A 20,789-nucleotide genomic window follows, 5' to 3' on the forward strand; every position below is an offset into this window, starting at 1 on the left:
CTATTTAGTTTAAAGCTTTATCTACAACCCTAGTTATACGATTCGCCAGGACACTGATCCTCGCATGGTTCAAGAGCAGCCGATCCCAACGGAACAGCTCTCTCTCTCCAGTACCGGTGCCAGTGTCCCATGAATCGGAACCCATTTCTCCCACACCAATCTTTGAGCCACGCATTTACCTCACTAATCTCATTTACCCTATACCAATTTGTAAGTGGCTCAGGTAGTAATCTGGATATTATTACCTTTCTGGTTCTGCTTTTTAATTTAGCCCTGAGCTGCTCATAGTCACTCAGCAGAACCTCTTTCCTCGTCCTACCTATGTCGTAGGTACCTACGTGGACCACGACAACTGGATCCTTTCCCTCCCACTCCAAGTTACTCTCTAGCCCAGAAGAGGTGTCCTTAACCTTGGTACCAGGTAGGCAACACAGCCTTCGGGACTCGCTGTCTTTGCTGCAGAGAACAGTATCTATTCCCCTAACTATGCTATCCCCTATTACTACTACATTTCTCTTTTCTCCACCCACTTGAATGGCACTCTGAACTATGGTGCTGTGGTCAGTTCACTCATTCTCCCTGCAGTCTGTGCCCTCGTCCACATCGGGAGCAAGAACCTCATACCTATTGGATAAGGGCACTGACTGAGGCTCCTCCAAAGCTAAATTCTGGATCCCTATACCTGCCTCACTCGCAGAGACACCCTCATGTCCCTGACCATGGTCCAAATTGGATGTAATTAATCTAAGGGGTGCGAATGTCTGCTGAAACACAGTGTCCAGGTAACTCTCCCCTCCCTGATGTGTCGTAGTATCCGCAGCTCGGACTCAGCTCATCAACTCTGAGTCGAAGTTCCTCGAGCAGCCAGCACTTGCTGCAGATGTGGTCACTGTGGATCGCACTGGCGTCCACCAGCTCCCACATACTACAGCTGCCCCGACATCTCTATTCTATTTAATTAATTAATTTGGATCTCAGTATTTCTGTAAAAAAATAATTATTTAAGAGAACTCTTAACCTGTAATAACGTCCCTGATTTAAATCACTTGGCCAAAACAAAAAAACAACACACAAAAAGAGACACGGAAGAAAGAAATACCCGTCAATCACTTATCAGCTCTCCTGTAATGTCACACTTCAATTTTTGCTGGTCAAGCAGGTCCACTGCACAGAACAGAACAGAGCGCTCTCACTGCCGCTGCTTCTAGCCTCAGGACTCGGCTCTTTTATCTCCCGGCTCCTCTCGCCTGTTCCCGCTCTTGCCATGTCCCATGAACGAGTTAAAAAAAAATTCTGTGGTGAGTGTTCGATTCAGAATTGGATGCTGACAGCATGTAGTCCCATGAATGTCTCCTGCTCAAGCTCATTTCACCTGGCATCTTTATTATTTATTGTAGATTCATGGAAATGACCACAAGGATGTACATTGTTTTTATGTTTTGTATTCAGTCACAAAATTGAAAGTCACATTGGCCCAGATGTTGCTGTCAGTGGTGAAGGGACATTGCTCACCGTTCCTGACACTTAACAGCTGCCCACAGACCCTTAAAGGGTTTTTAACCCAGCAACGTTTGGTAATTAGAGAGCCATTTTGGCATGGTGCCCTCTACAAGGGATCTGAAACATGTGTGAGCATGGCACGTAACAGCATGGCTCTTCAACCAATCAGATTGAAGAATCCATACTGAGACACACAGAGACTGAAGTAGCAAATGCAAGTTAGAATATTTAATTCAGTGTAAAATCATGTACCGAAAGTGAAATAAGTAAGTGCATCACATAAAGGAAAATCAGTTGTGGAGGACTGCAAGCTGATTGGGGCGCCTGTCCAATTTTCCATCCGGATCCAGATCTGTTCTTCTGCAGGAGGAAGGATAGTCAAGAGTGACCTGCAGATTGCGACGTCTGAATCAAAAGAAAAGGGAAATTGATAACGTCATAACATCAGTGAATGAGCGAAGAACAGAACATGTTTGAAATCCGCAGCTGCTCCATCAGCATCTGGGGGTTTAAATATAGGTCAAGATTTGTCACTGCTGAAGGGTCTTTACTAGAAGCATTAACCAGCTGTTTCATTTACTGCTTCCATCAGAAATTTAGATGTCAATAAATGTGTTGTCGGCTTAACATAGACATATAATATGGAAAACCTATCTGATAAAAGTGCAGATAATGCCACCTGGCAGTCAAAGGATGCTTTTGTGGCCCATTTAAGGGCTGTGTTTTTCACAGCCGAACATGACCAGATTATCTGCATTTTTATCCGTGTTTCAGTTTAGGGAAAGGATTTTTGGAAACACGTGGGGCCGGATCTGGCTGGAAAATAAACTGGGTGTTAACGGTGCATGGTGTTAATAGTGTGCAAGTTGGCCAGCAAGTTCAGGGATTAAGAGATGCACTGTGAGTTGTGAATCTCTAGAACTTGCCAGTCAATTTATGTTGCTCCACTATTTTCTTCATGCGACGACCCAGCTACTTGCTGCCAAGTAGATTTTCAATGGAACAGCTCCTGCTGCCTCTCTGCTATGAGTATGGAGTAGTCAAGGGCTTGACACAGCATTTGCAGTAAAATATAATGATTTGAGTGATGATTGGTTTGTTAGAGCTGGAATCTTGTGTGCACGTTTCATTTGGCAGTGAATTCTAGTCGATCACCTAAGACCTTTCTATATCGAGGTCTTGTTGCATTCACATCTTCTTAAATAGCAGCTTTGTGAATGATTTGCACAGCAGGAAATAGATGATAGGATCAAGGCAAACATTAAATGCACACAGTAGCTGTGTGGCCTCCTTTGCGTAATGCAGTGCGTTGTATGTTGTGCAGTCATTCTTATTGACTCTGCTGATATCATAGGGGATTCGGATAAATTGATATGGTACAAAGCAGACGATGAAGACGCCCATGATGCTGAATATGTTACGATTAGCTTTCTTTTTCACATTGCTGGAGTCCTTTTGGAATTTTTGATCAGACCAATATATATTTTTTAAGATGGCTGAATAACACGCTATGATGAGAACAAAAGTGATCCAGAAAATAACTTGGCATTTTAAAACTATGAAATGGTGCCATTTGACCCCCAGGTCATTTTCAGCTGCAGACACCGTGCCGCAGTTTTCTCTGTCGGGGTCTTGTTTGTCAAAATGATGTTTGGCAGCCTAAAGCCCGTCATGAAAACCCAGAAACTCACACTGATGACCTTGGCAAATGTGACCTTTTGCACCATCAGGCTTTTCCTGGGCTGTACTATCTTCAGGTACCTGTCGAAACTGATCAGGCCGAGGAATATTATGCTCAGGTACATGCTGTTATAGAAGATGACGCCAGTGTAGCGACACACAAATGCTTGTAACTGCCAGGGCCCAAGGCGTGAATCGGAGAGGATTTTAAAAGGAAGTGTGATGACCATCATGAGATCAGCGGTAATGATGTTCCTGAGGTAAACCACAAAGCTGGAATGATTTGAAATGTGACAGAAGATCCATGCAGCCAGTGTGTTCAGCAGTAACCCAACAATGAAAACAATGGTGTATAAGAGTGGAAGGACCACCTTTGTCACTGTGGGGTTGCGCAAGTCTCTGCAATTGGTAATATTGGGTGATTGTGTGCTCCCGTTCATTTCTGTATTTTTCTTTTCTGTGAGGAAAAATAACATTCATTATTGTTCAGATCAAACATTTAAAAATGTTTGGAAGCAAATTATAATTGTTGAGTTTCTACTGGTTACTGGCACACAGGAAAATTTAGGAATTGAAATCCTTTTTAGTCCAACAAGCCTGTCTGATTTTATTTCATCTTAACCCGCTTTGTGTTCATAGCTCTCACTTCTCTTTACCCAGAAACACACCAGTTACATTATTCAATGTATGTCTATTGCCAGTGTGTGAAATAATTCTGACTTCTGTTTCCTCCTGTCAAATATTAAAATTGCATATTCTATTTTTTCAATAAATGCAACAAGTTTAGTTCAGATTAATTTTCTTGTATTGTGTTACCTATTGGGAATCATCCTATCCAATTGGAATCATCTCTAATTTTCTCCATGAATTACATTCCTAAAGCCTTGAATCAGATATTTTCTAGCAGTAAACTCCAGATTAATTTGTGGTGTTTTCTCAACACGGTGTCTGCAGCTGAAAAATGACCTGGGTGTCACATGGCACCATTTCATAGTCTTAAAATGCCAAGTTAAAATGCCTGCGCCCTTACCATGTGATAAAGCTGTTATTCCTAAAAGTAACAGTTTGGGGAGGTGGGCTGGTATTGTACATTGGTAGGATGTGCGTCTGATTTTGGGAGGCTTGGAGGGAGAAAAAGAAAGACTTGCATTTTGGTATGCCTCACATGACCTCAGGATGTTCTAGCCGACGAACTGCTTTTCTTTATCAAGATGGAGAGTTGACACAGTTGATTCTGAGACTAGGGTCCTGAATCTTAGTAAAGGAAGCTACGAAGGTATGAGCTGCAAGTTGGCTATGATGGATTGGGAAACGTTACTTAAAGGGACAACAGTGGAAAGGCAATGGCAAACATTCAAAGAGCGCGTGGATGAACTGCAACAATTGTTTATTCCTGTGGAAAGAGAAGCAGAGTTAACGTTTCGGGTCAGTGACCCTTCTTCCGAAGAAGGGTCACTGACCCGAAACGTTAACTCTGCTTCTCTTTCCACAGATGCTGCCAGACCTGCTGAGTGAATCCAGCATTTCTTGTTTTTGTTTCAGATTTCCAGCTTCCGCAGTATTTTGCTTTTATATTAATTGTTTATTCCTATCTGGCACAAAAGTAAAACGGGAAAGGTAGCCAAATCATGGCTTACAACGGAAATTAAAGATAGCATTAGATCCAAGGAAGAGGCATATAAATTTGCCAGAAAAAACAACAGACCTGAGGATTGGGAGCAGTTTAGAATTCAGCAAAGGAGGACCAAGGGATTGATTAAGAAGGGGAAAATAGAGTACAAGAGCAAGTTTGCGGGGAACATAAAAACTGTTTGTAAAAGTTTCTATAGGTATGTGAAGAGAAAAGGATTAGTGAAGACAAATGTAGGTCCCTTACAGTCAAAAACAAGTGAATTTATGATGGGGAACATATGACTGACCAACTAAATGCATACTTTGGTCTGTCTTCACAAAGGAGGACACAAATATCATACCAGAAATGTTAGGGAACACAGGGTTTAGTGAGAGAGAAGAACTGAAGGAAATCAGTATTAGTAGAGAAATGGTGTCGGGGAAATTGATGGGATCGAAGGCCGATAAATCCCCAGGGCCTGATGGTCTGCATCCCAGAGTACTTAAGGAAGTGGTCCTAGAAATAGTGGATGCATTGGTGGTCATCTTTCAAGATTCTATAGACTCTGGAACAGTTCCTACAGATTGAAGGGTAGCTAATGTAACCCCACTATTTAAAGAGGGAGGTAGAGAGAAAGCAGGGAATTATAGACCAGTCAGCCTGACGTCGGTAGTGGGGAAAATTCTAGAATCAATTATCAAAGATTTTATAGCAGAGCACTTGGAGAACAGTGGTAGAATTGGACAGAGTCAGCATGGATTTACGAAAGGAAAATCATGCTTGACAAATCAACCAGAATTCTTCGAGAATGTAACTAGTAGAGTTGATGAGGGGGAGCCAGTGGATGTGGTATATTTGGACTTTCAGAAGGCTTTCAACATAGTCCCGCATAAGATTAAAATTAAAGCACATGGGATTGGTGCTAGTGTGTAGCGATGTATAGAAAATTGGTTGGCGGACAGGAAACAAAGAGTAGGGATAAATGGGTCTTTTTCCGAATGGCAGGCAGTGACTAGTGGGATACCGCAGGGATCGGTGCTAGGATCCCAGCTATTCACAATATATATTAATGATTGAGGTGAGGGAACTAAATGTAATATCTCCAAATTTGCAGATGACACAAAACTGGGTGGGAGGGTGAGTTGTGAGGAGGATGCAGAGAGGCTTCAGAGTGATTTGGACAAGTTGAGTGAGTGGGCAAATGCATGGCAGATGCAGTATAATGTGTAGTATGCAGTATAACTTTGGTAGCAAAAACAGGAAGGCAAATTATTATCTGAACGGCTATAAACTGAGAGAGGGGAATATGCAACAAGACCTGGGTGTTCTCGTGCACCAGTCGCTGAAGGTAAGCATGCAGGTGCAACAGGCGGTAAAAAAGGCAAATGGTATGTTGGCCTTCATAGCGAGAGGAGTCGAATACAGGAGCAGGGATGTCTTGCAGCAATTATGGAGGGCCTTGGTGAGGCCACAGCTGGGATATTGTGTGCAGTTTTGGTCTCCTTATTTGAGGAAGGATGCTCTTGCTATAGAGGGAGTGCAGTGAAGGTTTACCAGACTGATCCCTGGGATGGCGGGACTGACGTATGAGGAGAGATTGAGTTGGTTAGGATTATATTCGCTGGAATTCGGAAGAGTGAGGGGGGATCTCATAGAAACCTATAAAATTCTAACAGGACTTGACAGGATAGATGCAGGAAGAATGTTCCTGATGGTGGGGGAGTCCAGAACCAGGGGTCATAGTCTAAGAATATGGGGTAAACCATTCAGGACTGAGATGAGGAGAAATTTTTTCACACAGAGTGATGAACCTGTGGAATTCGCTACCACAGAGAGCAGTTGAGGCCAAAACATTGTATATTTTCAAGAAGTAGTTAGATGTAGCTCTTGGGTCTAAAGGGATCAAAGGATATTGGGCAAAAGCAGGAACAGGTTACTGAGTTGGATGATCAGCCATGATCATAATGAATGGCGGAGCAGGCTCGAAGGGCCGAATGGCCTACTCCTCCTATTTCCTATATTTCTATGTTTCTTTTGAAGTGAATCCACTGTTATATTCTCTACATTAATATTTTGCTCTGTTGACTGTCGATCATTAAATCCTTGATAAGAGTGTATGGTCATAAGAAATTGGAGCAGAAGTAGGCCATTTGACACCTCAAGCCTGCTCTGCCATTCAATGTGATCATGGTTGATCTAATTGTAGCCTTAACTCCACTTCCCTGCCTGCCCCCCATAACCCTTGATTCCCTGGCAGATCAAACATCTGTCTAACTCCAACTTAAACAAATTCAGTGACCCAGTCTCCACTGCTCTCTGGGGAAGAGAATTCCAGAGGTTTACGACCCTCTGAGAGATGAAATTCCTCCTCATCTCCATGTTAAAAGGGAGACCCCTTATTTTGAAATTGTGCCCTCTAGTTCTAGATTTCCCCCATGAGGGGAAACATCTTCTCGGCATCTACCATGTCAAGTCCCCTCAGAATCTTATATTTCAGTACGATCATCTCTCATTCTTCTAAACTCCAATGGAAACCTGCTCAACCTCTCCTCATAAAATAACCCCTTCATCCCAGGAATCAGCATGGTGGAACCATCTTTGAACTCCTTCCAATGCAAGTATATCTCTCCTTAAATAAGGAGACCAAAACTTTAGGTGCAGTCTCAGCGATGCCGTGTGCAGTTGTAGCAAGACTTCCCTACTTTTATTCCCCTTGCAATAAATGCCAAATTTATGATTGTTTCAGTGATGTACATTTCAGGGAATGTCCCCTGATATTGTACAAGGCATTTGGAATGTGTCAAAAATATGGGTTGTGCAAAATAAAGTCCATCAAATGTTTTTGCAGATCTTGTAAAGAAACCGCCTGTAAATTAGACTTTTGTTACAGCCAGAGTATTTGCACATTGTTGTGACTTCTGCTGAAGCATATTGTGTAGATTTGCCAAATTGTCAGTGACTTAAATTATAGGAATGTCAATTGTTAGCAATTCTTGCTTGGAAAAGGAGAAAACTAAATAATTCCCACTACATAATGCTTCTTAAATACTGGGTCTATTTGCATGGTGACTTGCAAAGCAATGCATCATTATTATGGGATCTTAATGTGTAAAAATGTTGGCTGATATAACAATAAATTCTCATCCACTGATTCCGTTGTCTATGAAGATCTTTGCGACGTTTCTGATATGTGATGGAAGTACAAGTCTTTTTCTTTCGGTGCTGAGAGAAACCTCATTATTCTGAAGGGCCCGAGATCATTACACGTTGTTGTTTAATGTCAGAGAGAGCCGGAAAGGTTTATTAAGAATATCTCCATGTTCCAAATCACATTTGAGGCCATATTTGAATCTTTGGGTTCACATAACAAGTTGCCACCTGGAGTTTTTTTGAATTTCAATGTCATTGTACTTCCTTCAATTGGATCCCAGCCTTGCAATCCACTCAGCTACCTAACATTCTGCATAAAGGGGGAATATTGGTTGATTTCAGTGCTGCTGTTCTAGAATCCTACAGAGGACACTGCTCATCATTGATGTAACTAGCAAACCCCAATTTGCCATGGTGATTGCTCAGCAACTATTTTTTATGTTAACACTTGTTAAACTTCACATGAGGATCGTGTAACATAAAATATGCACAGAATACCAAAATGTTAACTCTCAAAACCCACTGAAGCGTGTAAACTGGAGGATCTGGAAATATAAACATATCAAATATATTTATCCACTGAGAAGCCGAGGCAAATTATTTATTTCAAAAAACTGCTAAAAGCATGAACAAATAATGTTGCTGTGGACTGACTTGAATGATGAGTCTAAGAATGGCTAAATGTGCATTCACTCTGCTTCAGGGCCTCCATGCTCTTTCAAAATAGTCATCTGCCTCTTGTTGATACTTCCGCAGAGAAACCCTGATGAATGGGAATTGTGCTTGTACGAGCATTTCAACTCACTGCACCCTTGTCGCTAGTTTATCAATTTTCTCCCCTTTCATCCTGTTTACTCCTTGGAGAATCTCGCCTCCAGTACTTACGTGGCGACCTTTTGCTCAGTTTTTCTCTCCCCCTTCCCTCCAGTCCCCCTTCCTTTCAGTCAAGGGGTGTCGAGACTCGTTATGGCATCTGTGGCTTGCATTGGTGGAGAACCTTGCATAGAGTGGGTATTGAACCTTTACCTTCCTCGTGTTTTGCAGCTCAGCTGTTCACTGTCATTACCAGGAGAGCCCGAGAGCTGTGCTAATCCAGTATTTGCAAAGGCTTTTAAAATGCCCTTAAAAGGAGTTAAATTTGGAAAACCTAGTGAGCTATCTTTATTTCTTCTTGTTAGAATTTCGTCCTTGCTTCGGACTGACTCTTACCTGGCCTTAATTTGTGCTTTCTCTATTCCTTGACTGAAACTGCAACTCAATTGCCAAACTGCTTTTATTTTTAATGTAAAGAACTGCATCCTAATTTAAAACATTGTTACTCGCTTTTCAATCCACACGAGGACGTTACTCAAACACATAGCTTCACAGGTCCTCAGATTGTGAAACTCCTTGGCTCTGCCATTCTGTCCTTTAAGCTTTGCCTAAACACTGGGTCAGGAGTTGTGATGACGGGTTCTACCCTAAATATTAATGTGTCTTTCTCATTCAAGTGTTGACTAATGTCTATTTTCAGCATTTTGTGTTTTTATTATATTTACTAATTTCTTTCTCCTACTCCTAACCTTGGTCTTGTACTTTTGCAGTGACACAAATCAACATCCCTACATTTCTGAATTTATATATAGAAAAAAGATGAAAATGAGAACTTACTTAGGATCAGCTGTAGATCTTGATGTTTCCAGGAAACCTTTCCAGGTGATGATCCTTTTGATATTTTTGTCAGCGCACAATCCTGACACCAAATAAATCCAAAGCTGCTGAAGTATAAGTTTAACTAAAAAGTTGATTAGTTGCACAACCAAAGCTATTACATTTGCTGTTTTGTGGCGTAACTGAAAATGTGTAATCAGATAGCAGTGATAACTATCAAACTGCCATGTTAGGTTGGGTCACTGTTCATCAGCTGTAGCATCTTTCAGGAAGTTGTTGCTTGCTTCATTATCTTAAATCGGGTGGTTCCTACAAGTTGAAAGACTACTCTATTGGTGTTTTAGGCAACCTGGGGCTGTGGTGTTCAGTGTCCGCCAATGCTCTTGGGCCCTTTGCCAATGTTTCCTTTCGATTAAGATAAGAACAGGTGTCAAGGATGGTGACTGTGTAAGACGGTGGCCCTGGGTAAATGTGGAACTTCCAATGAGGTGATAATTAAATTTTGGGGATGATCGTCCAAGAGAAAATAATGTAAGTGAGAGTAAACTCTTTATGGCCATGTGAGGAGGGGGGGGGGGATGGTCACAAGTCTCCCCTCTTGCCCTTCCTCTTTGACTGCAGCAGTGTTTATTCCTTTTTAAACAGTGGATGTGCTTACCACTTCTGAGAGTGTTTTACCTTTCACCTTTGCTATGATTGTAAAAGAGCCAATTGGACAGGTTTTCTTGAGTTTAAAGAAGAAAAAAGATGAGTTTATTGTACTTAACAAGCTAAACCTGATTAAAAATAAATAAAATTATGCTACTCTTTCACTCACACACTCACTAATAGATTACAGAGTGCTGAAGAATAGATTTTTGATTGGACGAGAGTTCAGAAGAAATATAAATTAATACGCAGTCTATGGGGTTGGGTGATTCTATTGTCTTCTGGCTGAGTTCGTGATCCTGAAGTTCTGGTTTGATCGTTGTTCTTGGTAGTTGAGCAGAGGGCTTCCTTCTTGGTGTCTTTGTCTTGGATCTAGCAACTGGCAGCCTGGCTTTGCCAGACCCACCAGGCCTTCTGAAGAGAGAGACAGCACTTCTGGCTTCTGCACAGTTTGAGTCCCTAGCTTGTCTGCCTTGTCCAAAGGAAACGCCCAGCATTCACAGAGATGGACAGATGGTCACATGACTGCCTCTGTGTATTCTCTGGTACCTTCGAATGACATTCACGTTTAGGAATTTCGGTCACTCAGGCCTCAGGATGTCGATGTTTACACCTGGAGATGTTTGCCATTTCAATCTGCATGTCCCAGAATGGCTTTGAATGTCTTGCAAATGAAAGCAATCTCTGGTAGTTCAGTCAATAGTGCAAGCCATTGTTTGGGTATCGACCAATCGAAGTGTCTGCACTTTGATGCCTTGGAATGTGAAAGGTGTTCAGATGCAAATGGTGGCAGCCATTTTTAGCAGTGGCGGAGTCTTTGGGCTGAATTTTATGGACCACCCCCCGATGTTGGGGTTTGTGGTGGGGGTGTGATGCCTCCGGGAGAAGGCAACAACGCACCCCGACACCTGGTGGGCCCGGCCCAATATTGCTGATGGTGGCGAGAGCTTGTGGCGCCCCCACTGCCGCTCATGACAGGATCCCCATTAACATATTTAACTAAATTAAAATGAATGAATTATTCATACCTATGCTGCGGCCTTCCGCCCCTCTCAGATCTTCCTGCAGCTGGCCAGCACTCCTGCACCTTCAGATCCCCGTCCGCGGAAATGAGGCAGAACACTTGTGGGGAGAGGGGAGGAGGTGCGTTTATCAGTGTGGGAGGAGGGGGAGCGGGGTCAAAGTAACATCATTGATGTAGGGGTTGGTGGGAAGTTTTTGAAGTGAAAGTTTATGTACTTTGGGGGAGGGGGAAGGTCAGGTGGAGAAGATAAGTGTTTTGGGGCAGGGCAGAGGGCAAGTGATTAATGTTCTGGTTATTGGGGTGGGAGAGGGGCAAAGTAAATGTTCTTTTTATTAAATGCATCTTTAAATATTTATATTTAATGGTCAGGCTCAAAGCCTTTTAAAAATGGCATCAAAGCCTGCGCACAGGCAGCTGGCGCCATTGCCAGGAATGGACAACCCGCCCACCCCTCCATGTGATCGTTGGCGGTGCCGCCTGCCGAGGCTATTTAAACGAGTCACTTTCCACCCCTCCATATCCAAAGGATCATCGTCCTCCATTTCTGCTACCTCCAGCGTGATGCCACTACCAAAGGCATCTTCCCCTGCCAGCATTCCGAAGGGATCGTTCCCTCCGCGACACCCTGGTCCATTTCTCCATTACCCCCAGGAGGTGTAATACCTGCCCATTTACCTCCTCTCTCCTCACTATCCAAGGCCCCAAATGCACCTTTCAGTGACTTACTTGTGCTTCTTTCAATGTAGTATACTGTATTCGCTGCTCACAATGTGGTCTCCTCGACATTGGGGAGACCAAACAGAGACACTTCTGCTTTGTGGAACACCTCTGCTCAGTCCGAAAGCAGGACCCCAAGTTTCCGGTTGCTGGTCATTTCAACACACCCCCTGCTCTCATGCTCATATCTCTGTCCTGAGATTGCTGCAGTGTTCCAGTGAACATCAACACAAGCTCGAGGAACAGCATCTCATTTACCAATTAGGCACACTGCGGCCTGCCGGACTGAACATTGAGTTCAATAATTTCAGAGCATGATGGGCCTCCTATTTTACTTTTAACTTTAGTTATTTTTTCTTTTCTCTTTTCTTTTTTGTGTTTATTTTATTTTAGTTTGTTCAGTTTGTTTCTACTGTCCCTACCCACTGTTTTTTTTCATGTTTATGCTGTGGCTGTTCAGTTTTCAGTCCATTAACACCCTATCTGTACTAATGCTTTGTCTTTCAGCACGCCATTAACTTATTGTTTGCCTTTGCTCCATGACCTCCTGGTTAACTATTCTGTGACCTTGTCCGATCAATACCTTCTCTTTTGTAATTGCTTACCCCACCCCTGCTTTACTTGTTTAAAATCTTTTACATTTCTTACATCTGCCGGTTCTGAAGAAGGGTCACTGACCTGAAACCTGAACTCTGCTTCTCTCTCCACAGATGCTGCCAGACGTGTTGAGTTTTTCCAGCATTTCTTGTTTTTATTTCAGATTTCCAGCATCCGTAATATTTTGCTTTTATTTAAACAAACCGATGCTTTTAGGATCGCGGTGGCTCAGCGACATGCAGTCTGCCCAGGCGGGCTATGATTGTTTTCTTTAACTCGTAATATCCCGTCCTTTTGTAAAAGTTGTCTGTAATATTTCAGCTTTCCTTTTTAAAGTTTAACCTAAGTTTCCAGCTGCTGAATTAAAAACGTTCATTAGGCATAGCATGTTTCCATGACACTTTAAATTTCTCTTTGCACTTTCTCTTAGTGGCAAATTTCAGTGACTAGACTGATGCCTAGGAGCAAGCCCCTTGTTTAGAATGAAAGAAAGAACTTGTATTTACATAGCACCTTTGACAACCTCAAGAGTCTCCAAAGTGCTTTACAACCAATTAGGTACTTTTGTAGTTTGGTCACTTTTGTAATGCAGGAAATGTTGCAGTCAGTTTGTGCACAGCAAGCTCCCACAAATAGTAAAGTGATAGTGACCAGTCCATCTGTTTTTTAATGAGGTTGATTGAAGGATAAATATAGGCCAGGGTATCAGGGATAATCCCCGCGTTCGTTCTCCGAAAAATAGTGCCATGGGAAGACAGGGCCTCCGGTTAACTTCTCATCCTAAAGACACCATCTCCAACAGTGCAGTATTCCCTTAGTACTGGCACTGGAGTGTCTCCCTGGATACTTTTTTGTTCAAGTCTCTGGGGTGGAACTTGAACCCACAACCGTCTGTCTGAGACGACAGGGCTGTGGGCGACGGGTTAGCATTGGGACCGTGGAACCATAGAAAAACTATGGCACAGAAGGAGTCCATTCAGCCCATCATGTCTATGCCGGCTGAAATAACTAGCCACCCAATCTAATCCCACCTTCAAGCACCTGGTCCGTAGCCTTGCAGGTTACAGCACTTCAGGTGCAGGTCCAGGTACCTTTTAAAAGAATTGAGGGTTTCTGCCTCCACCACCGATCCGGGCAGTGAATTCCAGACACCCACCACCCTCTGGGTGAAAAAGTTTCCTCATGTCCCCTCTAATCCTTCTACCAATCACCTTAAATCTCTGCTCCCTGCTAATTGACCTCTCAACTAGGGGCAACAGGTTCTTCCTGTCTAATCTATCTAGACCCCTCATAATTTTGTACAGCTCAATTAAGTCACTCCTCTGTTAAAAGGAAAACAACCCGAGCCGATCCAATCTTTCCTCTTAACTGCAGCGTTCAAGCCCTGGCAACATTCTTGTAAATCTCCTCTGTGCTCTGTCCAGAACAATTATGTCCTTCCTGTAATGTGGTGACCAGAACTGTACACAATACTCCAGCTGTGGCCTAAGCAGCGTTTTATACAGTTCCAGCATTACAGCCCTGCTTTTGTATTTTATACCTCGTCCAATAAATAAAGGCATTCCATATGCCGTCTTTGCCACTCTATCTAACAGTCTTGCCATCTTCAGGGACCTGTGGACATGCACTCCAAGGTCTCTTACTTCTGTCCAGCTCAATATCCTCCTGTTTATTGTGTATTCTCTTGCTTTGTTTGCCCTTCCCAAATGCATTACCTCGCACTTCTCTGGATTGAATTCCATTTGCCACTTTTCCGCCCACTCAACCAAACCATTGACATCATTCTGGAGTCTCTGGCTATCCACTTCACTGTCGACTACACGGCCAATTTTTGTGTCATCAGCAAATTTCTCAATCGTGCCTGCTGCATTTAAAAGGGACCCAACGCTCAGCCCTGTGGAATGCCATTGGAAACCTCTTTCCATTCGTAAAAACATCTGTCAACTACTACCCTTTGTTTCCTGTCACTGAGCCAATTTTGGATCCAACCTGCCACATTCCCCTGTATCCCATGGGCTTTAATTTTTCTAACCAGTCTGCCATGTGGGACCTTGTCAAATGCCTTATTAAAATCCATGTAGACCACATCCACTGCAGTACCCTCATCAATGTTCCTGTACCTTCCTCAAAAAGCTCTATCAAGTTAGTGACACATGGCCTTCCCTTAACAACTTGACTATTCAAGAAATATGAAGGAGGGACCATACCTCAAATAGGGTAGTATTGTCCTCCCCCTTTTGTATATGTAGAGAAAGAAATTGGAACAAGAAAAGATGATTTCATGTATTAATCTAGGCAGCGTAGATTGTTTCCGAATGAGGAAGGTGCAAGGCTTGGTGTAGGAAGTAGCATTTTTAGTAATGGACAATATGAAAGGTGTCAGATAGATAGAATAGAATAGTGTGAAGACAAGAAATTGTAATTGCCACCGACTGTTGATGACCAGTTTTTTTTGTTCATTCATTGCATGTGGGCATCGCTGGCAATCAATTTAGATCACCCTCTCACCCAGGAATCAGTCCAAGGTTAATACGCACTTTGGTCCAAAATTTCCTGAAGCATCGTAACTGACAAGTAATGCTGAAGCATACACCAATCTTCTCATCAGCGAGTTGTGCCAATATTTCCTGAGATTTTCATTCGCGTGAGCTGGAATGTAAAAACCGGTTTTAAGCAAGTGGAAATCAGCTAAACAGTCACCTGACAAAGCACCAAACATGCAATACATTCCTTCTTCAAGTCCCTGATAAATGAAAGTTTGAAGCAAGCAAACCATCATTTGTGCACCTTAGGCACTGAAAGTTAAAGAAAATGCAATTATGGAAGATTTTTGAATGCAAATCATTCTTCTACAATAAAGATGCATTTAAAGATACAAAAAGTACATTTTCAGTCTCATTGAGGAGAACTTTTAAAAAAAAAATCTCTGAAGATAAAGTCATATAACAATTGATTTTGTTTGCACCTAAAATTTCGGGTGTAAATTTGCAGCCCATTCTCACCTCTGAATCACACGATTGTGGGCTTGATTGCAGGACTTGAGCAAAAAATCAAGGCTGACACCCCAGTGTAGCACTGAGGGAGTGCTGCATTGTTGCAGGTGCTGTCTTTCAGATGAGACCTTAATCTGAGGCCCAAACTGTCCTCTCAGGTGGATGTATGAAATCCCATGGCACCATTTCAAAGAAGCCCAGGGGAGTTATCCTGGGTGCCCTGACCAATATTTATCCCTCAATCAGCATCCCAAAAAGTGATTATCTGGACACTATCACTGCTGTTTGTGGGAGCTTGCTGTGTTCAAATTGGCTGCTGTGTTTCTGGCATTACAACAGTGACTACACTTCAGAAGTACTTCAAAAGTACACATCAGGGAGAGGGAGAGTTACCTGGATGCTGTGTTTCAGGAGACAGCCACACCCCTTAGATTAACGACCTTGAATTTGGCCAGTGGTCAGGGACAGGAGTGTGTGACTGAGTGAGGCAGGTAGAGGGATCCAGGAGGTAGTTTTGCTGGAGCCTCAGCTCCTGTCCTTGTCCAGCAGGTTCGAGATTCTTGCTCCCTGTGTGGACAAGAGCAGGGACTGTCGGGAGGATGAGCAAACTGACCATAGCACCGTGGTACAGGGAGCCATTCAAGTGGGGGGAGTAAAGAGAAATATAGTAGTAATCGGGGATTGTATAGTTAGGGGCATAGACACTGTTCTCGGAGGCCAGGATCGAGAGTCACGAAGGCTGTGTTGCCTAACTGGTGCCAGGGTTCGGGATATCTCATCGAGGCTGCAGAGGAACTTGGAGTGGGAGGGGAAAGATCCAGTTGTCGTGGTCCACGTAGGTACCAAAGATATAGGTAGAACGAGGATAGAGGTTCTGCTGAGGGAATATGAGCAGCTAGGGGCTAAATTAAAAAGCAGAAACAAAAAGGTAATAATCTCCGGATTACTACCTGAGCCACGAGCTAGTTGGCACAGGGTCAATAAGATTAAAGAGGTAAATGCGTGGCTCAAAGATTGGTGTGGGAGGAATGGGTTCGAATTCATGGGACATTGACACCAGTACTGGGGAAGGAGGGAGCTGTTCCGATGGGATGGGCTCCACCTGAATCATGCTGGGACCAGAGTCCTGGCGAATTGCATAACTAGGGCTGTAGATAGGGCTTTAAACTAAATAGTAGGGGGGAGTGTTCAGTTGCATGGAAAATTAGGAAGTCAAAGTTAAAGGAGAAGGTAGGAGTGCAGGTTTGTGATGAGGCTGATTGTTACCAGAAAATAAAAGGTAGTGACAGAACGTGTGAACGTCATATCGCACCAAGGAATCGTACAAGAGTAGGGAAATTTGATAATAGAACTAACTTAAAGGCTTTGTATCTGAATGCACGAAGCATTCAGAATAAAATTAATGAATTAACAGTGCAAATAGAGACAAATGGGTATGATTTAGTGGCGATTACTGAGATGTGGTTGCAGGGAAACCAGGTTTGGGAATTGAATATCCAAGGGTACTCAGTATTTCGGGAGGAAAGGCAGGAAGGAAAAGAAGGTGGTGTAGCTTTGTTAGTAGAGGAAGAGATCAGTGTTGTAATGAGAAATGATATAGGCACTGGAGATGAAGTCGTAGAATCAGTTTGGGTAGAAATAAGAAATAGCAAGGGAAAGAAAACCCTGGTGGGAGTAAACTATAGGTCCCCAAACAGTAGTTCCGCAGTGGGGCACAGTATAAACCAAGAAATACTGGGGGCTTGTAAGAAAGGTACGGCAATAATCATGGGCGATTTTAATATGCATATAGACTGGATTAATCATATTGGCGACGGAGAGTTCATTGAATGTATTAAAGATTGTTTTTTGGAGCAATATGTTGTGGAACCAACCTGGGAGCAGGCTATTCTAGATTTGGTATTGTTTAATGAGGTGAGATTAATTAATCTCATAGTTAAGGATCTTCTAGGGAAGAGTGACCATAGCATGCTAGAATTTCAAATTCAGGTTGAGGGCGAGAAACTGGAGTCCCACACTAGCATTCTGGAGTTAAACAAAGATAATTACATAAGCATGAGGACAGATTTGGCCCTAGTGGACTGGGCAGGAACACTAAAAGGTAGGACAGTTGAGCAGTGGCATATGTTTAAGGAGATATTCAATTCCTCCCAACTAAAATAGATTCCAGAGAGGAAGAAAGATTGTAAGGGGGGGAAAACATGCATGACTAAGCAAGGAAGTTAAGGATAACATAAAGACAAAAACTAAAGCACACCATATTGCAAAAGCCAGTGGCAGGCTGGAAGATTGGGAAACTTTTAAAGATCAACAAAGGGTTACTAAAAAAGTAATAAAGAGAGCAAAGAATGAAAGAAAACTTACGCAAAATATAAAAATGGATAGCAAAAGCTTCTATAAGTATATAAAAGGGAAGAGAGTGGCTCAAGTGAATGTTGCTCCTTTGAAGGATGAGACTGTGGAGTTAATAGTGAGGCACACAGAAGTGGTGGAGACATTAAATCAGTATTTTGCCTCAGTTTTCACAGTGGAGGACACTAGTACCATCCCAATAGTAACAGGTAATACAGCGGTGATAGAAAGGGAGGAACTTAGAACAATTATCATCACTAGGGAAAAAGTACTGAGCAAACAACTGGGATTGAAGGCGGACAAGTCCCCAGGGCCTGATGGCCTACATCCTAGGGTCTTAAAGGAAGTGGCAGTGGAAATAGTGGATCCATTGGTTATAATATTTCCAAATTCCCTAGCTGTAGGAAAGGTTCCAGTGGATTGGAAAAATGCTAACATAATGCCCTTATTCAAAAAGGGAGGGAGCCAGAAAGTAGGAAACTGTAGACCAGTTAGTTTAACTTCTGTCATTGGGAAATTGTTAGAATCCATTATTTTAAGGAAGTAATAACAGGACACTTAGAAAGGCAAAATGCAATTCATCAGAGTCAGCATGGTTTTATGACGGGTAAATAGTGTTTGACTAATTTGCTAGAGTTCTTTGAAGAGGTAACAAGGAAAGTGGATAATGGGGATCCTGTAGATATAGCGTATCTGGACTTCCAGAAGGCATTTGATAAGGTGCCGCATGAAAGGTTAATACACAAGGTAAAACTACATGGGGTTAGGGGCAATTTATTAGCTTGGGTAGAGGATTGGCTAACCAACAGAAAACAGAGAATCGGGATAAATGGGTCTTTTTCTGGTTGGCAAGATGTAACTAGTGGGGTGCCACAGGGTTCGGTCCTCGGGCCCCAACTGTTTACAATCTATATTGATGACTTGGATGCAGGGATAGAAGGTACTACAGCCAAATTTGCAGATGACACTAAAATAGGTGGGACAGTAAATTGCAAAAAAGAAATAAGAAATTTACAAATGGATATGGATAGGTTAGGTGAATGGGCCAAAATTTGGCAGATGGAGTTTAACATGGAAAAGTGTGAGGTTATCCATTTTGGCTGGAAGAGTAGAAAGGCAAATTATTGTCAAAATGGAGAGAAACTTCAGTGTTTCGGTGCAGAGGGATCTGGGGGTGTCCTTGTGCATGAATCACAGAAAACTAGTATGCAAATGCAGCAGGTAATAAGGAAGGGAAATGGAATTTTGGCATTTATTTCTAAAGGAATAGTGTATAAAAGTAGGAATGTGTTGCTGCAACTGTACAAAGCATTAGTGAGGCCGTACCTGGAGTATTGCGTACAGTTTTGGTCCCCTTACTTGAGGAGGGATGTAGTTGCATTGGAGGCAGTTCAGAGGAGGTTCACTAGGTTGATTCCAGAGATGAGGGGTTTGTCTTATGAAGGGAGATTGAGCAGTTTAGGCCTTTACTCTCTAGAGTTTAGAAGAATGAGAGGAGATCTAATTGAGGTATATAAGATGATTAGGGGAATTGACAAAGTAGACGTAGAGAGGATGTTTCCTACTGTGGGGCAATCTAGAACGAGAGCTCATAGTTTTAGATAAGGGGAAGCAGATTTAAAACAGAGATGAGGAGAAATTACTTCTCTCAAAGGGTCGTGAGTCTGTGGAATTCACTGCCCCAGAGTGCAGTGGATGCCGGGACATTGAGTAAATTTAAGGAGGAGATTGACAGATTTTTAATTAGTAATGGGTTGAAGGGTTACAGAGAATGGGCAGGAAAGTGGAGTTGAGGCCGAGATGAGATCAGCCATGATCGTATTGAATGGTGGAGCAGGCTCGAGGGGCTGAATTGCCGACTCCTGCTCCTAGTTCTTGTGTTCTTATTGGCTGTAAAGTGATTGGGGTGTCCTGTGGTCATGGAAGGTGCTATAGAAATGCAAGTGTTTTTTACTTACTGTGCTATTCTGTTTACTCACTATATAGGCTGCTGCAATCAGGTTTTACCTCTGTACAATCTTCAGTCGCAAAATTAAAATGAGTTTTCATTTTGTAATTTCCCCCTGAATCCAGTTGGAGTTGTGAATTTAGAGCAGTGAGAGATAGTGTGTATTGCAGCAATGGATAATTAATTGCATGTTCTTTATATGACTCCAAGATATGTTTCTAGAGTGGAATCAATGGAAGGATCAGACTCTAAGCAAAAGAATCAAACTGACTGTGAGCCTGCAAACTAGCTCTGATCAGTTATGAAATGGATAGAAAGAATACTGCATGAGCCCATTTTGCAGTGCTTATATTAATTTGTTAATATTCTATGGAGAATGTTGGATTCAGAATTGGATGCTTACAGCATGTGGTCCCATGAATGTCTCCTGCTGAAGCTCATTTAACCTGGCATCTTTATCATTTATTCTAGATTTATGGATATCTCTGCAGGGAGTAGGCAATTTAGCCCATCAAACCAGTGCGAGCCCTTCAATGGAAGCTTCCTACTGTAATCCCATTTTCCTGCCTGGTCCCCATGTTCTTTTATATTTTTCTCTTTTAATGACATGTTGGTTCACATAATGTGGAGAGGCAAAGCTGTCATTGGAACTTGGCATTTTTCTTCTTCTGCTCCACATAGCATTACTGGGTTGGGTAGTCCTAGTCGGATAAGATGTGTAAAGCTCTGTTGAACTGAAATATCATAGTTGTTTAAATGCCAGCAGTATCTCTGGCATGCTTGAAAGAGATGTTGAGATTCTGGTTGTGGTAGACACTGAGCTGACCAATAGAGAAAAAAATTAATGAACAGAAGCTAAGTACTGCAGATGCAGAAGGTACGAAACTAAATCAGAAAATCCTGAAAACGCACAGCAGG

General features: G+C 42.5%; 2 protein-coding genes across 9 annotated transcripts in view; one reads left to right on the top strand and one right to left on the bottom strand.

Annotated features, from left to right (window-relative positions):
- Positions 1-20,789, top strand: part of LOC137375437 (mediator of RNA polymerase II transcription subunit 12-like protein) — a 604,549-nt gene that overhangs the window by 306,055 nt on the left and 277,705 nt on the right. The window lies entirely within an intron of this gene.
- Positions 1,027-9,724, bottom strand: LOC137375435 (P2Y purinoceptor 14-like). The gene is given in 3 exon segments (XM_068042643.1): positions 1,027-3,089; positions 3,092-3,637; positions 9,593-9,724. Coding segments are annotated over 2 exon segments (963 nt in total). The 5' UTR covers positions 3,621-3,637; positions 9,593-9,724; the 3' UTR covers positions 1,027-2,655.

Source organism: Heterodontus francisci, chromosome 11, assembly GCF_036365525.1.
Source record: "Heterodontus francisci isolate sHetFra1 chromosome 11, sHetFra1.hap1, whole genome shotgun sequence".
Classification (NCBI taxonomy): Eukaryota; Metazoa; Chordata; class Chondrichthyes; order Heterodontiformes; family Heterodontidae; genus Heterodontus; species Heterodontus francisci.